Genomic DNA, 19,500 nt, shown 5'->3' with positions numbered 1-19,500 from the left:
CCTCATCACATGGCTTTGAAGGGCCTATTTACTGATCTCTTTCTCGATCCACAACCAACCCTAGACAGTGAGCTCCCTGAAAGCACGGACTGTCTCTCGTTCAGTCTCTGATGACCAGCACAGCACCTACAGAGAGGAGATAACTCAGTACATGCTTGTATTACTACTGATATGAAAAACTTGCTTTTGGAACTTTGTTTTTGTTTGTTTGGGGTTTTTTTTGTCAAAGAAAATTCACTTTTATTAGAAAAAGTTTAAGAAGTACATTTGAAATTCAGTGGGATTGTAACAGATATCGTGCAAATTAGATTAAGATTGAAAGTTAAGCTAGGAAATTTGGATATTCATCAGTGGATTTCATACTTTTTTTTTTTGGTAATATGTCACCATTTAATACTTTTCTTTCAGAATTTCCTATGGTGTTTTTTTTTTTTTTTTGGCCGTGCAGCACGCAGGATTTTAGTTCCCGACCAGGGATTGAACCCATGCCCCGTGCAATGGAAATGCGGAGGCTTAACCACTGGACCGCCAGGGAAGTCCCTCATACTTCTTTTTTTTTTTTTTAATTATTTTTTTAAAATTGGAGTATAGTTGATTTACAGTGTTGTGTTAGTTTCTGCTGTATAGCAAAATGAACCAGCCATACATATACATATATCCACTGTTTTTGGAACTTTGTGATAACAACAATCATAGTAGCATACATGTGTATAGCTTCTTACAAACTAAGTAATTACAGTTACACAACCATATGCATTATTTTATTAAATGGTCACAGCAATTTTGGGAGGTATGAGGTTTTTAACCCTGTTTTAACAAGTGAGTCTTTGCGAGCACGAATACACCTTATCGACATATACTTGCTACCTCTCTCAGAGCCTCCCTCTCCCTCTCCATGCTGGCTGTTGGGGGGAAGACAATGGTTAAAGTTTTCCACATTGACTCTTTTATCCTGAAGTTATTCTGTGTGTTTTTTGTTTGTTTGTTTGTTTTTGTAACCCTGGCCTTCATGGGCAGCTGTCTCTGAGGGCCCTTTCAGTTCGCGAGGGGATCACTCTGCATGTCTCTCCTGGGACTGCTTTTGGTTTAAGGAAATGCAATGACCCTCATTACAAAGGCTACCAGAGTTTTACTTTTTGACTGCTGGGTATTTTTCTGCTCAGGAGACTTTTTCTGAATTCATACCAACACTATTAATTTAGTAATATAAAAAATACAGTAAAGAAACAAAAGCCCTGCCCTTTCATCTTCTAGCCCAGTTTTCCTCCTGCCCTGGGGTTCTGGAGCTCATCTAGCCCGGTCTCTCCCATTTAACGATGTAGTAAGACCTGGAGACATGAAGAAACATGCTGGGAGCCACGGAGTTTCTTGTGGAGGTGGGCTGGACCCCCGGGCTTCCCACCACAAATCTGGCCCCCTTTCTAAACTTGAGCATCCATCACCAATTAAAACAGGTGTCCAGTGTCTCCAAGTTTGTCTGGCTTATGAATGTGACTTTCCATGTATCCGGTACCATTTGTAAAACTAATCCTATGTTTATACTGGATTTAAAACAAAGTGACATTTTCATGTCAAACAAATATGGGATGATGTGATTGCATTTTAAGCATGCAAAAAAATTACGTGTCATTCCATATATCATTAAGAAATTAAAATTATATCTTAAAAATATACCAACTTAAATCCCTAAACCTGTATTACACCCAACACTTTGCTAGGATCAAACACTGTAATTTGCATTTCTCCTTTTTTTTTGTTTTTAAACAGAAGACAGTCTGTAACAATTTCTTCTGATTTATGCCTCCAGTATGGCTTTGGTACCATTGAATTGTAGGGGTTAATGTTAGCATTTTAATTTTATAAAAGCATCACCTTTTGTTTTCAAGAAGTCCTTAACATTTTATGCTAAACCCCCAGAATTTTTTGGTAGTTTATGGAAATTAGAGTGATGCCATTTTATACACACGGAACAAAGACATCCTGACTGTAAATGACTATCTTCCTATCGCCTTGCTTGTTTAAGAATTCTGAAAGGCAGGAGCATCCAAACAGCAAACTTGGCAGCTCTGCTGATGCGTTAGCACTGAAGACTTCCTGCCCTGCTAAGCTTAGAAAAACAAACTGGCTTAGGCTGAATATAAATGTTTTTCGGAATATGTGCAAACAGCACATTTCTGTCTTTCTTTTCTCTTGGAAGCCTACATTTTGAAAGCCTGTAGGATTTCAGCCACACAGACAAGCTGTTTCCTGAAAGAAAGAAAGCCATGAGGGTGAGAAAGACCTTGAATAAACATGACTATGTCCCCGACATGTTTCTGGACTGTGTCAGGCTGGGTGGTGTCTCATTGGCAAATTGGGAAGAGCTGGTAATGCTTTTTTTCTTTTCTCTCTTTCCTCCTTTATTTCTTTCCTTCTTCCTTCCTTCTGCCCTCCCTCCCCCCTCTTCCTTCCTTCCTTCCTGCCTCCCTCCCTCCTCCTTCCTTCCTGTCTCCCTCCCTCCCTTCCTTTCTTTTTCTTTCACTACTGAGTTTGTATAAGCTCGTGTATTGGGATATACGCAGATTTGCCTCATGCTTAGTAATGGACTCTGACGTTGGCAACAGACACCATGCCCATGCAATCAGTCTGTTGTCCAGTAATGGTGTTTTCTGCATACTTAGGCCCGTGCTTGTACTATTGGGGCCTGGGCGGGGTGGGCTGTGGCTCAACGGGAGCAGATGTTGGAACAGCCAGGGTGGAGTGCTGGGGCCTGGGCTGGCTGCAGTGCAGGGTGGTGGAGAGGCACACAGGCAGTTGGGGCCAAGGAGCAGAGGGTCACACCGCTGCTGTAGGTAGAAGCAGACGACTCCAGGGCCTGGCAGATCCCAGCCAGGTTCCTAGAGAGACTCGACACTTTGAAGCCTCCAAGGAAAAGGGCAGGCTCCAACTTGTCTGTTTAGAAAACCAGAGAATAAAACGTGATTCCCTAAGGAACCCTGACCTACCTTGGCTTCCCCTGACTGCTCTATTTAAAAGTGCAGTTTATACCCCAAGCCCCCAGCACTTCCAACCTCTTTTTCCTATATCACATTATATAACTTACTTACATATTATGTTCATTTTCTGTTTCCCCGAATTAGAATATAAGCTCCTTGAGAAAAGTGATTTTTGTCTGTTTCGTTGACTGATGAATTCTCTATGTCAAAAACGGCCCTGGTGCCTAGTAGGTGCTTAATAAACAGTATGTTGACCGGGTGACTCAGTAGACCCTGGACGTACCCTCAAGAAATACCTGAACATTTGATGCTTTGGGGAGTCCCTCCCTCCGCCAACTGGGTAAAGTACAATACTGATTTGTACTCTATTGATTTTTAATTTTTACTTATTTATTTATTTTTAGAAATAAATAAATTTATTTGTTTTTGGCTGCAGTGGGTCTTCATTGCTGCACGCAGGCTTTCTCTAGTTGCGGCGAGTGGGGGCTACTCTTCATTGCGGTGCGTGGGCTTCTCATCGCGGTGGCTTCTCTTGTTGCGGAGCACGGGGTCTAGGGTGCGTAGGCTTCAGTAGTTGTAGCACGTGGGCTCTGTAGTTGTGGCTCCCGGGCTCTAGAGCGCAGGCTCAGTAGTTGTGGCGCACGGACTTAGTTGCTCTGTGGCATGTGGGATCTTCCTGGACCAGGGCTCGAACCCGTATCCCCTGTATTGGCAGGCGGATTCTAAACCACTGCACCACCAGGGAAGTCCCTGTACTCTATTTTAAAAGGAAAGATGCCTTGTCTCTGCAGAGAGGTAATCATGAGTGTCAGTGGTGAAGAGGCTGCGGGAAAATACGTATTTCGCTTTGGGATCAAAGTGCAGATTCCACTGCCCAGATTGGGCCCCACGAGACTGTTTCTCCCTCAACCCTGAACCCTGTTGGAGTGGGAGTGATGCCTGGGAGGGAATTACAGAGATTCCCCCAGGAAACATCTCACTTCTCCACGGCACTTTTCGTTCTCACTTATGCAGCACTTCTCAGCAACAGCAGTTGCTCACGTTCCTCAAATAAATGACCATTCCCTTCTCTGCTGACTGGCTTTTGGCGGGGAAGAGCATGACCCCTTGCCAGTGTGACTGGACCAGGAGGAGGGGAGGGATTGGGAGAAGGAAAGAGTGGGTAGGGAGTTTACAGTTAATTAAGATTTGCAATGACCATCCATCTAGCTTTTTTCTTTACCAGTGGAGCCCTGTTCATGGAATACACTTTTCAATTTTTCCCCCTGAGGGGTTTTAGAGTTATTTCCACATGACATTTTGCTCATTGAGTCTCTTTCCAAGGGGTCAGCTTCCTTCAAGTCCTTGAAAAATGGACTCTTCAATAAAATTTTGTGGGAGGGGTGGCCTCCAGGGAAAAAGGATCTGTATTGTGTATATGGGCAGGGCAGGCTTTCTTTCCTCTCCCCATTCAGAGTAATGGTCAAGTTTTAAATAACCCCTTGTGAAATGCCAGCATGTGCTTAGCCAGAGCATTCTGGTCTTTCTGTGGCAGAGAGAAAATCAGGCATCAGTCATGCAGGGCTCTGTGGGGGTGGAAAGGGCAACCTATGTCAGTTTTTCTAGGGAAGAAAATTAATTATTGAATGTCTCCTATGCACAAAGCCTGGTGCTGAGGGCTAAAGACGGTTCAGATATATAAAGAAGTATTGTGATTTCATTTTCAGGTTTTCTCCTTTCAGGGAACTGAAAGGTGAAATCTGTTCCAGCAAGATCTTTTCACTGATTACTTTTGGCCCTGCTTGCCAGGGCTGATTAAAGATGTGTGTGTGTGTGTGTAGGGGAAGGGGAGGGAAGGAGAGAGAGAGAATTTGTGTTTAGTGACAGATGAAAGAGTAGTGCTATGAATGACATTTGTAAGATCCACATTCCAGGGCTTCCCTGGTGGCGCAGTGGTTGAGAGGCCGCCTGCTGGTGCAGGGGACACGGGTTCGTGCCCCAGTCCGGGAAGATCCCACATGCCGCGGAGCGGCTGGGCCCGTGAGCCATGGCCACTGAGCCTGCGCATCCGGAGCCTGTGCTCCGCAACGGGAGAGGCCACAACAGTGAGAGGCCCGCGTACAGCAAAAACAAAAAGAAAACAAACACACAAACAAAAAAAAGATCCACATTCCAGTTTGCTAAAGAGAGTCTTAATATGATAAATTTAAATTCAAGGAAAGACCTTCTCCATGGAACAGCTTGTTCTGAATATGCACACCCACAATGCATCACCCACCTTCCAGAACTAAGAGGGATCCAGAAGGGTCTGCTGAAAATGTGACACAGAGTGAAGTTGAAGTTTGAAACGACATGGTATTTTGACTGAGATATAGTCACACTCAGATGTTCATTCAAATGTTAGGCCTTTCAACCCAACAAGATCAAGAGAATGTATTCATTAGTTGATGGTAAATAGAAAGGATGAATCTTAAATTCCTAGCATTAATTTTTTTTAAAGACTCAGAAGAAAAATGTGAAAACTCATTTTCTTTCAGCCCACCCTTTCAATGTTGGCAAAGTAAATACATATTATATTTAATCAGGAAGTTTGAGGACCCCCAGGACTTTGAAACATCTTGGAATGACAACATCCTACTTGAAAAACCAACATGATCTTGAAGGTTTCTTTTTGAGTCTTTGTTTCAGGTTCAGGAAACAAAATGCACATCTTGCTTCTTGGAACAAAAATGTGTTTGGTATGCTGAATTTAAATAATATTGGTTAACTTGATTATTCCCTCATGGACTTTGGAGGGTACAAACTGTAAAGTCCCATGTGTAATCCAGGCCGGGAGGAACAACCCCCAGAGACCCTCCAGGGAATGTATTTCTGGCAGACTGTCCCCAGAGCCTGGGGACTCTCCTGTTCCACCTGGAACACACACTTTCAGACTCACCAAATATTATCATTTAAAAGGACCTTCCGCCGGTAGGAGGGGTCCGCGCCTCCTATCCTGGTGCTAACTCTCTGCTGCAGATCTTGGTTGCCATTAATTGAGATTGACTTCTTATGCATTCATATTCCTGAGAGTGACTGTAACCGTCCTCTGCTAAGCCCTGGTGTCATGGGGAATTGTTCTGCAATAGTGGCTCAGTGTTGTCCCTTCTTAGCCTTTAGCTTTTGTCCCGACCTAGGAAGATCCGTTGGAATCTCAGTTCTTCCATCTAGCGTCTTACTTCCATGTGTTGTTTGTGTCACGGCAGAATCGGACAAGGTGTTTCTTGAATCCCCAGTGGCCAAGCTGGGGATATATGAAATGAGAAGACCCTAAGTGAGTTAAGTCACTGTCAGCCTGGAGACAGGCTTCTCTTGGCCTGGTAAAGAGCACAGTTCTCAGCCTTGTTCCAGCTCAGTGTTTGTGGCAGTAACAAGGAGGCAGATAGAGTGCTGCTCAAATTTGGGCTGATGAGAAACAGGGGGAAAGCGATGCAAAAATTGGTAGATGGAGTCAGGATCCAAAAAGAGCCTTGACAGGCTGAAAGGATGGGCCAGATCTAAAGAGGGCGTGAATGACCGGGGATGGTATAGTCTGGCTCTCGGTCCCGAATACAGATATGGCTTAACAGTGGCAGGTAGGAAAGAGAACTTAGTGATCTTTATTGACCACAGTTCTGTAGAGGTCAGTGGTGTGGTGATTGGTGGTGTTCATGCTCTGGAGAGAGACGAACGTCCACCTGTAGTGCTCAGACAAGGCTGGGAGAAGGGTTTAAACTGGCTTGTTGAAATTCAATGAGAATCCCATTGTATTCTTTTTAATGGTGACTGCTCAACCTTCGAGGAGTATTGGCTTCTGTTCTATATATAGGAACACCCACTTCTCCTCCACTTGTTTCTCCTTCCATGCCATCAGCCAAGTCTTGATAGACATTCTGTATCCTTTCCAGGGTGTAGATGGAGGCTAGGACGCTGAAATCCTGTCCTTGAATCCCCATCCCATACTTACTTCCTCCTGCCAAAGTCAAAGCCTTCAGCTGGAGGGGGATGTGGATCAGCTGCATCCTCAGGTCCCTGGAGGGGCGGTCTGGATTCCTTCTGACCCTGTCCCCGGTGACTCGGACCCCATCCCCAGTGATTCCGCAGCTGTGCACAGTGGCTGGTGGGATGATGCATTTTGGCAGTTGCTCTCCTCGGCCCTGGATCTGCGCCCTGGGAAGATTGCACACTTCCTGGTCCAGCCTCCCTCCCCCAACCCTGCCGTCAACTCTTGCTGCTGAAGGGGCCTGAACTCTTTTGTCACCCTGTCCTGTGAGGAGGCGCCTGACACCGAGTCTCCCTGACATTTAGGAAGTCAACCCCCATGTGGTGAGAATGTCAGCACGTGTTCTTTGCTGCCCAGGGTGCTTGCTTTCTGAAGCCATGAGTCAACTTAGCCATTTCTCCTTCAAGGAAGGTCCAGTTTTTCCAAGACTGTTTTCCACTGAGGGAGCTGGGGGACTGGGATGGGGGTGAACTTTCACTCAGCAGCTGGGACTTTGTGTGTCCCTAGTTAAATGTCCTGATGTCCTGTGTCTTGGTTTCTTCCTGTGCAAAAAGAGGCTGGTGACACATACCTCATGGCGTAGCGGTGAGCACAGATAGAGGCAGTGTTCACAAATCCTAGCTCACAGTAGATGCTCAATAAACTTGAGTTTCCTTCCTTCCCAGCTTTCTCTTCAAAGGGCCTCTATTGAGTCTATGTGCATGACTGTGGAAGATGCTGCAGGAGAAATTCCTGCTCCAAAGTAGGGGTTGGGATTAGACTGTCTCTAAAATTTCTTCCAGTTATATAGCTCTGTGACTCAAATATTTGTCCCTTCCCAAATCCCACTCTGTTCAGATTCTAGAATTCAATTCCCTCTAGGGAGAAGGAAAGGCAGGGGAAGGACGTGGGGGAGGGTGACAGAGGAAAGGTACCTCATTCCACCCTTGGGGAGCAATGGGCCACTTCAGACTAGGTTGGTAGCTCTGAACTTCCTAGATTCTGACAGACCCCTTTTGCCTTGTAAGAGAGTGAGCTCCCTGTCACTAAAAGAATTCAAGCAGAGGCTGCAGGGCATCTGGCAGGATTGCTGAGATGGACAGGCTGGATTAAATGACTGAGATGGTCCCTCCCAGCACTGAGCTTTCATGATCATGGGATGCTACAGGACGGCTCTTCAAACAAGCATGGTGGTGCACCCTTGCCACTATAGAGGGAAGGGACTTGGATGGCACCAGGCTGTAGCCTCAACTCCCAAATGACTGAAAAATTGACTCAGGAGTAAGGATTTTGATAAAAAGAGGTGAATGTAAAATCAGTTTATCAGTAACACGGAGTGTGACGTGAGCCTGGAGAGAATCTGGGCTAGCCCAGATTAGCAGAGTTTAAATCCCACAGGAGAATGGGGGTTGGTGAGGAAGAAGGCCCCCTAGTCCATAGCTCAGGTCGTGCAGGCCAGCGGTCTTTCACTCTCATGACCTTACACCAGGCATCTCCCCTGGGGAACGCAGACATGATGGAGACAGTCCTCAGCCCTGTGGAACTTCCTCCAAAATGCTGCACTGAGATGCCTTGGGGGAGAGACAGAAGCCTGGGATAGGAATACAATGAACAAAATGTAGGGCAAACATACATCATTTTACCCAGTCGGATTTAAGCAGAGGAAAAAAAAATGAATTGGAGCTTATGAAATGTTTGTCGTTGCTGTTAATAGTATAGAAGCACAACAGACAAAATACTCTGGGGATTTCCCTGGTGGCACAGTGGTTAAGAATCTGCCTGCCAACGCAGGGGACAAGGGTTTGATCCCTGGTCCGGGAAGAGCCCACATGCCGCGGAGCAACTAAGCCCGTGAGCCACAACTACTGAGCCCACGTGCCACAGCTACTGAAGCCCGTGTGCTTAGAGCCCATGCTCTGCAACAAGAGAAGCCCGCGCACTGCAACGAAGAGTAGCCCCTGCTCGCCTCAACTAGAGAAAGCCCGCATGCAGCAACGAAGACCCAACGCAGCCAAAAAAAAAAAAATTCTGGTAGTTCGAAGAGAAGTAAAAAAAATAAAATAAAAGAAGCACAACAGACAAATACTCTGATTACAGAGGCTTAGGACAGTCCCCCCTCACCACAGAAGGCAGCAATTTGGGACGAAATGTGGCTGCACTTTCTTTCAGCAGTAGGGTGGCTGCAGCTGCAGCGGAGCCCAGGAAAGAGAGACGGCTCAGAGGTGAGAAAGCTGAATGGGGCCGGGATGAGTGGGGGGTGCTCGGAGAGGGTGATAGAGACAAACGGATGACCTTGGGACCAGGAGTCCCTGGGACCTCGCAGAAGGGTATCCGAGGAGTAGGCACAGGGGAGATGGAGGCTCCAAGTCGGCTAGGGAGCATGGCCTGATGAAGGCTTGTGTGGGCCAAGGGCCCTCATCTGGACAAAAGCCAGAGCCTCCGCAATCAATTTGGATCCCATTCCTCTTCCTTCTCAGGGGTTTTGCACCTGTAGTTACCTCTTCTGTCTTCTCCATTCTCTCTCTTGCTACTGGATGATTACTGTAAGCAAACAAACCTGCTCCAGTGTCTCCTATTTTTAAAAATTCTACCTGCGATTCCATGTTTCCCTCCAGCTATGGCCCCTTAATGAGTCTCTCATCACGGTCTCTACTTCCTCTTCTCCCATTCACCTCTCAAAACCATGACAGTTGTCCCTGCCACATCATCGTAACTACTCTTGTCAAGGTCAACAGTGACCTCCTTGCTGTCAGATCCAATGGACACATCTCTGGCCTCATCTCGGTCTCTTAGCAGCATTCAAGACCGTTGGTCACTCTGATGCCGAATCCTTCCATGACCCAATATTTGTCTTTTTTTCCTTCATTCTACTCTAATTGATTATCATTTTTAGTCTCTTTTGCTTGCTCCTCCTTTTCTACGCACGTTCAGATATTAGACTTATTTATTTAAAAAAATTTTTATTTTATTTATTTATTTTGGCTGTGTTGGGTCTTTGTTGCTGTGCACGGGCTTTCTCTAGTTGCGGCGAGTAGGGGCTACTCTTTGTTGCGGTGCGCAGACTTCTCATTGTGGTGGCTTCTCTTGTTGTGGAGCATGGGCTCTAGGCACGTGGGCTTCAGTAGTTGTGGCACACGAGCTTCAGTAGTTGTGGCACGCAGCCTCAGTAGTTGTGGTGCACGGGCTTAGGTACTCCACGGCACGTGAGATCTTCCTGGACCAGGGATCAAACCCATGTCCCCTGCACTGGCAGGTGGATTCTTAACCACTGTGCCACCAGGAAAGTCCTCAGATATTAAAATTATTGAGGGCTCCGGACAAAGCCCTCTTGTCCACCAAACTCATTCTAGGGAGGGTCCTTTCCAGTATGATGCTGTAAATATATATGTGTAGGAAATGAAAATGATGTCTTCCAAATTTCTGTCTTCAGCCTTAGACCTCCCTTATGAGCTCCAGACTTGCATATTGAACAGCCAGCTCAAGCTTTCCACGTGGATGGATGTCTCATACACATCTCAGACTTCATGTGACCCAAACAGACCCAAATTCTCTGCCCCTCCCCAGCAGATCCCTTCCTGCCTCAGGGCAACCCACCCATTGAATCTTTTTTCTTTTTCCTTAAAGAACTTTTCTTCTTACTACTTAAATCTCTTGTTTATTTATTTAAGCTGCACTGGGTCTTAGTTGCAGCACGTGGGATCTTTGTTGCAGCATGTGGGATCTTTAGTTGCGGCATGCGAACTTTTAGTTGTGGCATGTGGACTCTTAGTTGCAGCATGCAAGTGGGATCTAGTTCCCCCACCAGGGATCGAACCTGGGCCCCCTGCATTGGGAGCGTGGAGTCTTACACACTGGACCACCAGCAAAGTCCCTCATGCTGAATCTTTTGTAGCCTGTTGCTCAAGCCCAAACCCAGAAGTCATCCTCGATGCCTTGCTTTTTCTCACCCGTCAGTAAATTCTAGTCTATCTACCTCTCCCCTTCACCACGGCCATCCTCCCAGTCAAAGGAATCATCCCTTCTCAACTGGATTAGTGCAACGGCCTTCTAATTGATCTATATGATTCCATCTTGCATCCTCCTAACCTATCCTCCACAAAGCAGTCAGTGTTAACTGAAATCTATAGTTCTTCAACTCCTTGCCATGGTCTGTAAGGCTTTGAATGTCCCAGCTCCTCCTTTCTCTCTTATTTCCATTTCATGTACTCTCTTCCTTGTTCACACGGGATCCAGCCGCACTGACTTCCTTTCTGATCTGCAGTCCCACTGACCTGCTTCCCACCTTACGGCTTTTGTACTTGCTCTTCTTTTCATCATGAATGCTCATCCTTGGCTCTTTGCATGACTGGTTCCTTCTTACCTGTTAGGTATTAGCTTAAATCTTGTCTTCTCAGGGATGCCTTCCTGATCTTCTTATCTAAAGTTAAACAACCCTCTCCCAACCTTATTCTCATATCCCTCTGTTAATTTCCTTTATAGCACTTAGAGCTTTAATTTTCTTGTATATGAATTTGTTTGCTTATTTTATTATGTATCTCTTACCACTAGAGTATAACCTTCATGAAAAGAGGGACCTTATCTTTCTTGTATGTCATTGTATTCATAGCACTTAGAACAGTTTCAGGCATGTAGTAGGTGCTCAATATATATGTGTTGAATGTATGGTCAACTAAAGATAAGCATCATACCGGGAGGCCCTGTGTATTCAGGGAGCTGATTTCAGGTGTTGATCCTAGGCTGCTCCCAGCCCCCACTCTTTGGTAAAATGATCTAACTGTGTCTTTGCACATGGCCACTAACATGTTCCAGCCCTGGCTCCTGCTCTGTGGTGTTTGGCAAGTCTCTTCACTTTCAGAGCCTTCGTTTACTCATTTCTAAAAAAAGGAGTTTGACCTGGATGACTTCTAAGGCCTCTTCAGGCCTTTAAAACTATGATTCTACCATCTCTGAAGCCAGTAGAGGCAAACAACAACAACAACTAACTTTTATCGATTCTTCGCTAAGCATTTTGGTAATCACTGTCCATGAATTACGTTAAGATAGAATCCATTCTTTACCAGCAGTTATATAAAATTTGGCCCTGAGGTTTACCTAGATGTGTTTTTATCCTTGGTGAGAAGAACGATACTTTTACACATACTCAAACTTCCTGGGAAACGTACAGAGACATACATTTTACCATCAAATTCACCTCTTATTTTCACGTGGACGTTTTTATTCCCGCCTCACCTTTTTAAACCCTGATAGATACAATGTAAAGTTTGGAACAGTGGCTCACAAAGTGGAAGGTAATCAGCTATAGTTATAATCAAGTCATAAGTGTCTGCTATTTTTTTCCCACACGAATGAATACTGAGGACTGGAAAGCTTTACTACCAGGAGGACTTTTTGCTTTTTCTGACACTTCATGCAGAGCCCCATAGAACACTGCTAAAGCGTGTGAGAGTCCGGTTGTCTCGGTGGAGGCTGTGGCATTAGCTCCCCTTCGTTTTCCTCCCAAGGTCACTTAGGAACAATCTCCAGCACTTATCAGAGAGCTGGCCGGCCAGGTCTGACAGGTGTATTCTGTGCCCTTGCCTGGGCCTGATCAGACCTCCTTTCCAGGCTCTTGACACCGTGGCTTTGCTGTGGACCTCAGGGTGACCGTGCTAACTTTTAGATGAGAGCCTCCCCACGGGAAGGTGACATAACAGAGAAAACCTCCACAGAACACCCGGTGGTGGTCTGAACACTGGGGTGACAGACCCGTGTTGTATCAAGGGTGGCTTCACAGTGTAGCAGGTAGAACATCCACAGGTGGTTTTCCAATTTCCTGCACTCAGGTAGGCGTCACTGGGCCTCAAGCAAGCCATTCAGAAGGAAGGCAAAGGAGATCTGGGGCTGCAGGGCTCTGGGAAGATTCCTGTCTCTCGCTTGGTGCTGAGCCCCTCATATGAATGAAACTTAATGAGAAAATCTTGAAATTCTTTGAACAGGGTAGGGCTAACCAAAACACAGACTTATCTGTTCGAACAAAGTGCCTTAACAAAGCTATCACATCTTGATTTCTTTTTTTTAACGTGTAGCATTCAAATGGCTGTTTTTGCTTTAACCGCAGTTCCTGCTGCAGTTTGGAATTGTGACCCTTGGTGGAACAGAGGTGTTAGAGGGGTACTTTGATTCCCCACTCCTCCTATTTGCAGAAAATGATTTCCTCGGAGTTACACCCATGGCCTCTCACTCTATTTCTTGCTCACTCCTTCTGGAGCAGGGGGAGTGAGGTACCCTGTTGGGGGCAGAGTCATGGACCCATGTTTTTGATCACGTGGGGCTAAGCACTGGGGGTTCCATCTCCTTTATCTCCTCCCTCCTTGAACCAATCAAGGCAGTGATCCAGATAAGCCCTCTACATGCTCCACCTTCCCTTGGATGGGGGCGTGGCAAGTGTTGGTAGCAAGTCCATTGGGCCATTGTGTCCAAGCCATATTCTCCAACAGATGATGTCCTTCCTGTCTCCCCTTGACCCCAACAAATGGGGCTTACGTCTACCGATTCAGATGCCAGGGCATGAGCTTTCCTTGAGTCCAATGGAGTCTTTCTGCAAAATCCATGTTTATTTAATCTTGGATTTTTTTATATAAACATACAAAGCATTATGAGAAAAAAGCCTCAAAGGAAATACATCAAAACAATTAAAAGTGGTTATTATAGGTTGGAGTATTTATGGGCAGATTTTATTTTCTTTTGCACTCATCTGAATTTTCTAAAGTTTCTGCAAGGAACATGCACTTGTGTTATAGTATGGAAAAAATAAGTTTGTTTCTCACTCTTTCACCAAACAATCAAAAACAGAAAGAAAGAAAGAAAAAGAAAGAGAAAGAAAGCACATCCTAGAAACAATGGATTTGTAACAACAGAACTTAAGCAAGTTAACCTCACTGTGGCTGCATTGCTGGAAGGTTGTGGGCAGGAGGAAGAAACAGGTGTCAGGGAGTAAATACTGTGTGAACTGATTTGAGGTGGCCTAGGGTGCTATCCTGGTCTAACAGCCCCTTAACACAGATACCTGGTGTGTCTCACATGGCCTTTGCCAAGAGAGGGCACTTCCCTTTTTTAAAAAAAATTTCTCTTGAAGTATAGTTGATTTACAATGTTGTGTTAATTTCTGCTGTGCAGCAGAGTGACTCAGTTATACATATATATATATATATACAGATAGATATGTGTATATATACACATATATATACATTCCTTTTTATATTCTTTTCCAGTATGGTGTATCACAGGTTATTGAATACAGTTCTCTGTGCTATACAGTAGGACCTTGTTGTTTATCCATATATAATACTTTGCATCTGCTAACCCCAAACTCCCAATCCATCCCTCCCCCACTCCCCTCCCCCTTGGCAACCACAAGTCTGTTCTCTATGTCTTTTGAGTCTGTTTCTGTTTCACAGATAGGTTCATTTGTGTTGTATTTTAGATTCCACATATAAGTGTTATCATGTGGTATTTGTCTTTATCTGTTTGACTTCACTTAGTATGATAATCTCTAGGTCTAATGCCATTTGACATAATGCAAATGGCATTATTCCATTCTTTTTTATGGCTGAGTAATATTCCATTGTGTATATGTACCACATCTTCTTTATCCATTCGTCTGTCGAGGGACATTTAGGTTGTTTCCACGTCTAGGCTATTGTAAATAGGCACTTCCCTTTTCTTGGTATAGCCTTTTGGTGGGTGGATTCTCTTGGACTCACCCTTTTCAGAGACTGCCTGTTAGGAGTCCTTACTGGGGCCTTATTTGTAACCAAGTGATCTTGCCTTTCAGACCACAGCAGAGAAGTCTCCTGGGGCCTATTTCCTTCCTGAGTTTGCACTCTCCCCTCAGGGAAGTTTTCTGGAAGATACAACAGGGGAGCAGTTCCTCACATATCGCTATGACGACCAGGTAAGGACTTCATTAAAGAGCCTATTTTTGGCTTTGCTATTTGCCAATGGGCAGGAAACAGTTTCTCAAAAATAACTTCAAAATAATTATATTTCCTCCTTGGCACCACTTATATAATAGACCCATTACACCAGGAAGGACCCCAAGACACTGGGCTGCTCACGCTTGCATGTAGCTTCCTGCACAGTGTGTGGTTCTTGCTCTGGTTGGGGCATTGCCTTGAGTGACACATTGTCTTATTTTCATCAGAAACATTTCCATATTAATAATAATATTTAAATTTGTTCATTTCAGCTATTGCCAAATTCATCATGTAATTCTGAAATTATCCAAAAGTTCTGTTTTCTGATTAAGCTTTACTTTATTTACCCTCTTAGCTCTTACTTTATTTCTTTTACCAGCACCAAAACTTTTCTTTTCCAAGCCCATTTTCCAGAAAGGGAAAACATATGTGTGCCTCTGTGTGAGGGCACGTGTGTGTGCACATGCGTGTGTGTTTAAATCACTGCACGAAACCCAACTGGAGAGTGAGGCCATGCTTGGCTGAGATGCAGAAACCGCACACTCGGGACTGTGACTCTCCATTCTCGATTTACATTGATGCCCTAACAGCATGGAAGATTACATATGTCTTTGAAATCACTCACAACTCGTTTGAAACAGAGAATGTCAATTTTGCCAAAGGCAGAGGTTTCTAGCTGATAGGGCCTGAACTTCTGAGGCAGTGGTGCAAACTGGGCTAGGATTTATGATGATGAGTGACGTTCAAAGATCTGGTAGACCTTGGCACCTAAGGGGCCAAGTGTGGGTGAGGAATGGGGCAAGAGCGTCTTCTCACGGGACATGACGGGGTGGAGGAAGTTGGCCCAGGGACCGAGGTCCACTGTGCTATCCTGATCTGTGTGGTCAAGGCTGGTGAGTTCTGGCTTGAGTTGTGTAGGGCCTAGTTAGGGGGTGAAAGATATTGCTTGGAAGGAGGAGCTCTGGGCAGGTCAGTCTCCCGACATGGGTAGATATAAGATGTGACAGCAGGGAGTGGTACGCAGCTCTGGGGCTGGCTTGGAGGTGGGCAGAGTGCAGATGAGGCTGGGAGGAGGATTAAAGTCTCAGGCAGCATAACTGGTTGATGAAGGATGGAGCATGGAGGGCGAGTAGAGACATCTATTGCAGGGTGCTATGTATCCCAGCTCAGGGGGAGGCACCATTGATTTTGATCCTCAGCTTCTACTGCGTGACCTGTGCTTGGTACATTGAGCTCTGGAGCTGGAATTGGGGTGAGGGGCAGGCTGTGAACCAGTACACCCAGCTGTGAGCAGGATGCTATCCAGGTAGTCAGGGGCAGGGGTGGGATGAGACCAGTTTTTTTTTTTTTTATCAAAATTGTCAACATCAGGGCTTCCCTGGTGGCGCAGTGGTTGAGAGTCTGCCTGCCGATGCAGGGGACATGGATTCGTGCCTTGGTCCAGGAGGATCCCACATGCTGCGGAGTGGCTGGGCCCGTGAGCCATGGCCGCTGAGCCTGCGCGTCCAGAGCCTGTGCTCCGCAATGGGAGAGGCCACAACAGTGAGAGGCCCGCGTACCGCAAAAAAAAAAAAAAAAAAAAAAATTTGTCAACATCAATCATTTAAGTTCCCTGAATAGCGAGTCCACAAATAGTTATAACGGGGGAGCAGGGGTGGGGTGGAAGATGATTTGATATTCATGTTATAGACCGCAGTTAATCCTTTGGACGGCATTTGGGCCTGGTTGCTAAGAGGGCCTAAACCATCACATTGCTTTTGGACCTTCTCCCCGATGGATTTTTAGAGGGCCTATGATTTTTTTTTCTGCTTTATAACAAATTTAATCAGTTATACATATACATATGTTCCCATATCCCCTCCCTTTTGCGTCTCCCTCCCACCCTCCCTATCCCACCCCTCCAGGCGGTCACAAAGCACTGAGCTGATCTCCCTGTGCTATGCGGCTGCTTCCCACTAGCTATCTACCTTACGTTTGGTAGTGTATATATGTCCATGCCGCTCTTTCGCTTTGTCACAGCTTACCCTTCCCCCTCCCCATATCCTCAAGTCCATTCTCTAGTAGGTCTGTGTCTTTATTCCTGTCTTACCCCTATGTTCTTCATGACATTTTTTTTTTCTTAAATTCCATATATATGTGTCAGCATACAGTATTTGTCTTTCTCTTTCTGACTTACTTCACTCTGTATGACAGACTCTAGGTCCATCCACCTCATTACAAATAGCTCAATTTCTTTTCTTTTTATGGCTGAGTAATATTCCATTGTATATATGTGCCACATCTTCTTTATCCATTCAGCCAATGATGGACACATAGGTTGTTTCCATCTCCGGGCTATTGTAAATAGGGCTGCTATGAACATTTTGGTACATGTCTCTTTTTGAATTATGGTTTTCTCAGGGTATATGCCCAGTAGTGGGATTGCTGGGTCATATGGTAGTTCTATTTGTAGTTTTTTAAGGAACCTCCATACCGTTCGCAATAGTGGCTGTACCAATTCACATTCCCACCAGCAGTGCAAGAGTGTTCCCTTTTCTCCACACCCTCTCCAGCATTTATTGTTTCTAGATTTTTTGATGATGGCCATTCTGACTGGTGTGAGATGATATCTCATTGTAGTTTTGATTTGCATTTCTCTAATGAGTAAAGATGTTGAGCATCCTTTCATGTGTTTGTAGGCAGTCTGTATATCTTCTGTGGAGAAATGTCTATTTAGGTCTTCTGCCCATTTTTGGATTGGGTTGTTTGTTTTTTTGTTATTGAGCTGCATGAGCTGCTTATAAATTTTGGAGATTAATCCTTTGTCAGTTGCTTCATTTGCAAATATTTTCTCCCATTCTGAGGGTTGTCTTTTGGTCTTGTTTATGGTTTCCTTTGCTGTGCAAAAGCTTTGAAGTTTCATTAGGTCCCATGTGTTTATTTTTGTCTTTATTTCCATTTCTCTAGGAGGTGGGTCAAAAAGGATCTTGCTGTGATTTATGTCATAGACTGTTCTGCCTATGTTTTCCTCTAAGAGTTTGATAGTGTCTGGCTTTACATTTAGGTCTTTAATCCATTTTGAGCTTATTTTTGTGTATGGTGTTAGGGAGTGATCTAATCTCATACTTTTACATGTCCCTGTCCAGTTTTCCCAGCACCACTTATTGAAGAGACTGTCCTTTCTCCACTGTACATTCCTGCCTCCTTTATCAAAGATAAGGTGACCATATGTGCGTGGGTTTATCTCTGGGCTTTCTATCCTGTTCCATTGATCTATCTTTCTGTTTTTGTGCCAGTACCATACTGTCTTGATTACTGTAGCTTTGTAGTATAGTCTGAAGTCAGGGAGCCTGATTCCTCCAGCTCCATTTTTCGTTCTCAAGATTGCTTTGGCTAGTCGGGGTCTTTTGTGTTTCCATACAAATTGTGAAATTTATTGTTCTAGTTCTGTGAAAAATGCCAGTGGTAGTTTGATAGGGATTGCATTGAATCTGTAGATTGCTTTGGGTAGTAGAGTCATTTTCACAATGTTGATTCTTCCAATCCAAGAACATGGTACATCTCTCCATCTATTTGTATCATCTTTAGTTTCTTACATCAGTGTCTTATAATTTTCTGCATACAGGTCTTTTGTCTCCTTAGGTAGGTTTATTCCTAGATATTTTATTCTTTTTGTTGCAGTGGTAAATGGGAGTGTTTCCTTGATTTCACTTTCAGATTTTTCATCATTAGTATATAGGAATGCCAGAGATTTCTGTGCATTAATTTTGTATCCTGCTACTTTACCAAATTCATTGATTAGCTCTAGTAGTTTTCTGGTAGCATCTTTAGGATTCTCTATGTATAGTATCATGTCATCTGCAAACAGTGACAGCTTTACTTCTTCTTTTCCGATTTGGATTCCTTTTATTTCCTTTTCTTCTCTGATTACTGTGGCTAAAACTTCCAAAACTATGTTGAATAAGAGTGGTGAGAGTGGGCAACCTTGTCTCGTTCCTGATCTTAGTGGAAATGGTTTCAGTTTTTCACCATTGAGGACGATGCTGGCTGTGGGTTTGTCATATATAGCCTTTATTGTGTTGAGGAAAGTTCCCTCTATGCCTATTTTCTGGAGGGTTTTTATCATAAATGGGTGTTGAATTTTGTCGAAAGCTTTCTCTGCATCTATTGAGATGATCATATGGTTTTTCTCCTTCAATTTGTTAATATGGTGTATCACGTTGATTGATTTGCATATATTGAAGAATCCTTGCATCCCTGGAATAAACCCCACTTGATCATGGTGTATGATCCTTTTAATGTGCTGTTGGATTCTGTTTGCTAGTATTTTGTTGAGGATTTTTGCATCTATGTTCATCTGTGATATTGGCCTGTAGTTTTCTTTCTTTGTGACATCCTTGTCTGGTTTTGGTATCAAGGTGATGGTGGCCTCGTAGAATGAGTTTGGGAGTGTTCCTCCCTCTGCTATATTTTGGAAGAGTTTGAGAAGGATAGGTGTTAGCTCTTCTCTAAATTCTTGATAGAATTCGCCTGTGAAGCCGTCTGGTCCTGGGCTTTTGTTTGTTGGAAGATTTTTTATCACATTTTCAATTTCAGTGCTTGTGATTGGTCT

The 19,500-nt window shown here is 44.5% G+C and overlaps 1 protein-coding gene across 1 annotated transcript in view; it reads left to right on the top strand.

Annotated features, from left to right (window-relative positions):
* Window positions 1-19,500, top strand: part of ADAMTSL3 (ADAMTS like 3) — a gene marked incomplete at its 5' end in the record, with an annotated part of 559,659 nt that overhangs the window by 203,090 nt on the left and 337,069 nt on the right. The window contains 1 exon segment of the mRNA XM_079701202.1: window positions 14,768-14,887. Within this exon segment, the coding sequence (XP_079557328.1) occupies window positions 14,768-14,887 (120 nt within the window).

The sequence above is a fragment of the Hyperoodon ampullatus genome (assembly GCF_949752795.1).
Source record: "Hyperoodon ampullatus genome assembly, chromosome: 3".
NCBI lineage: Eukaryota > Metazoa > Chordata > Mammalia > Artiodactyla > Ziphiidae > Hyperoodon > Hyperoodon ampullatus.
This window is presented reverse-complemented; position numbering and strand designations above follow the sequence as displayed.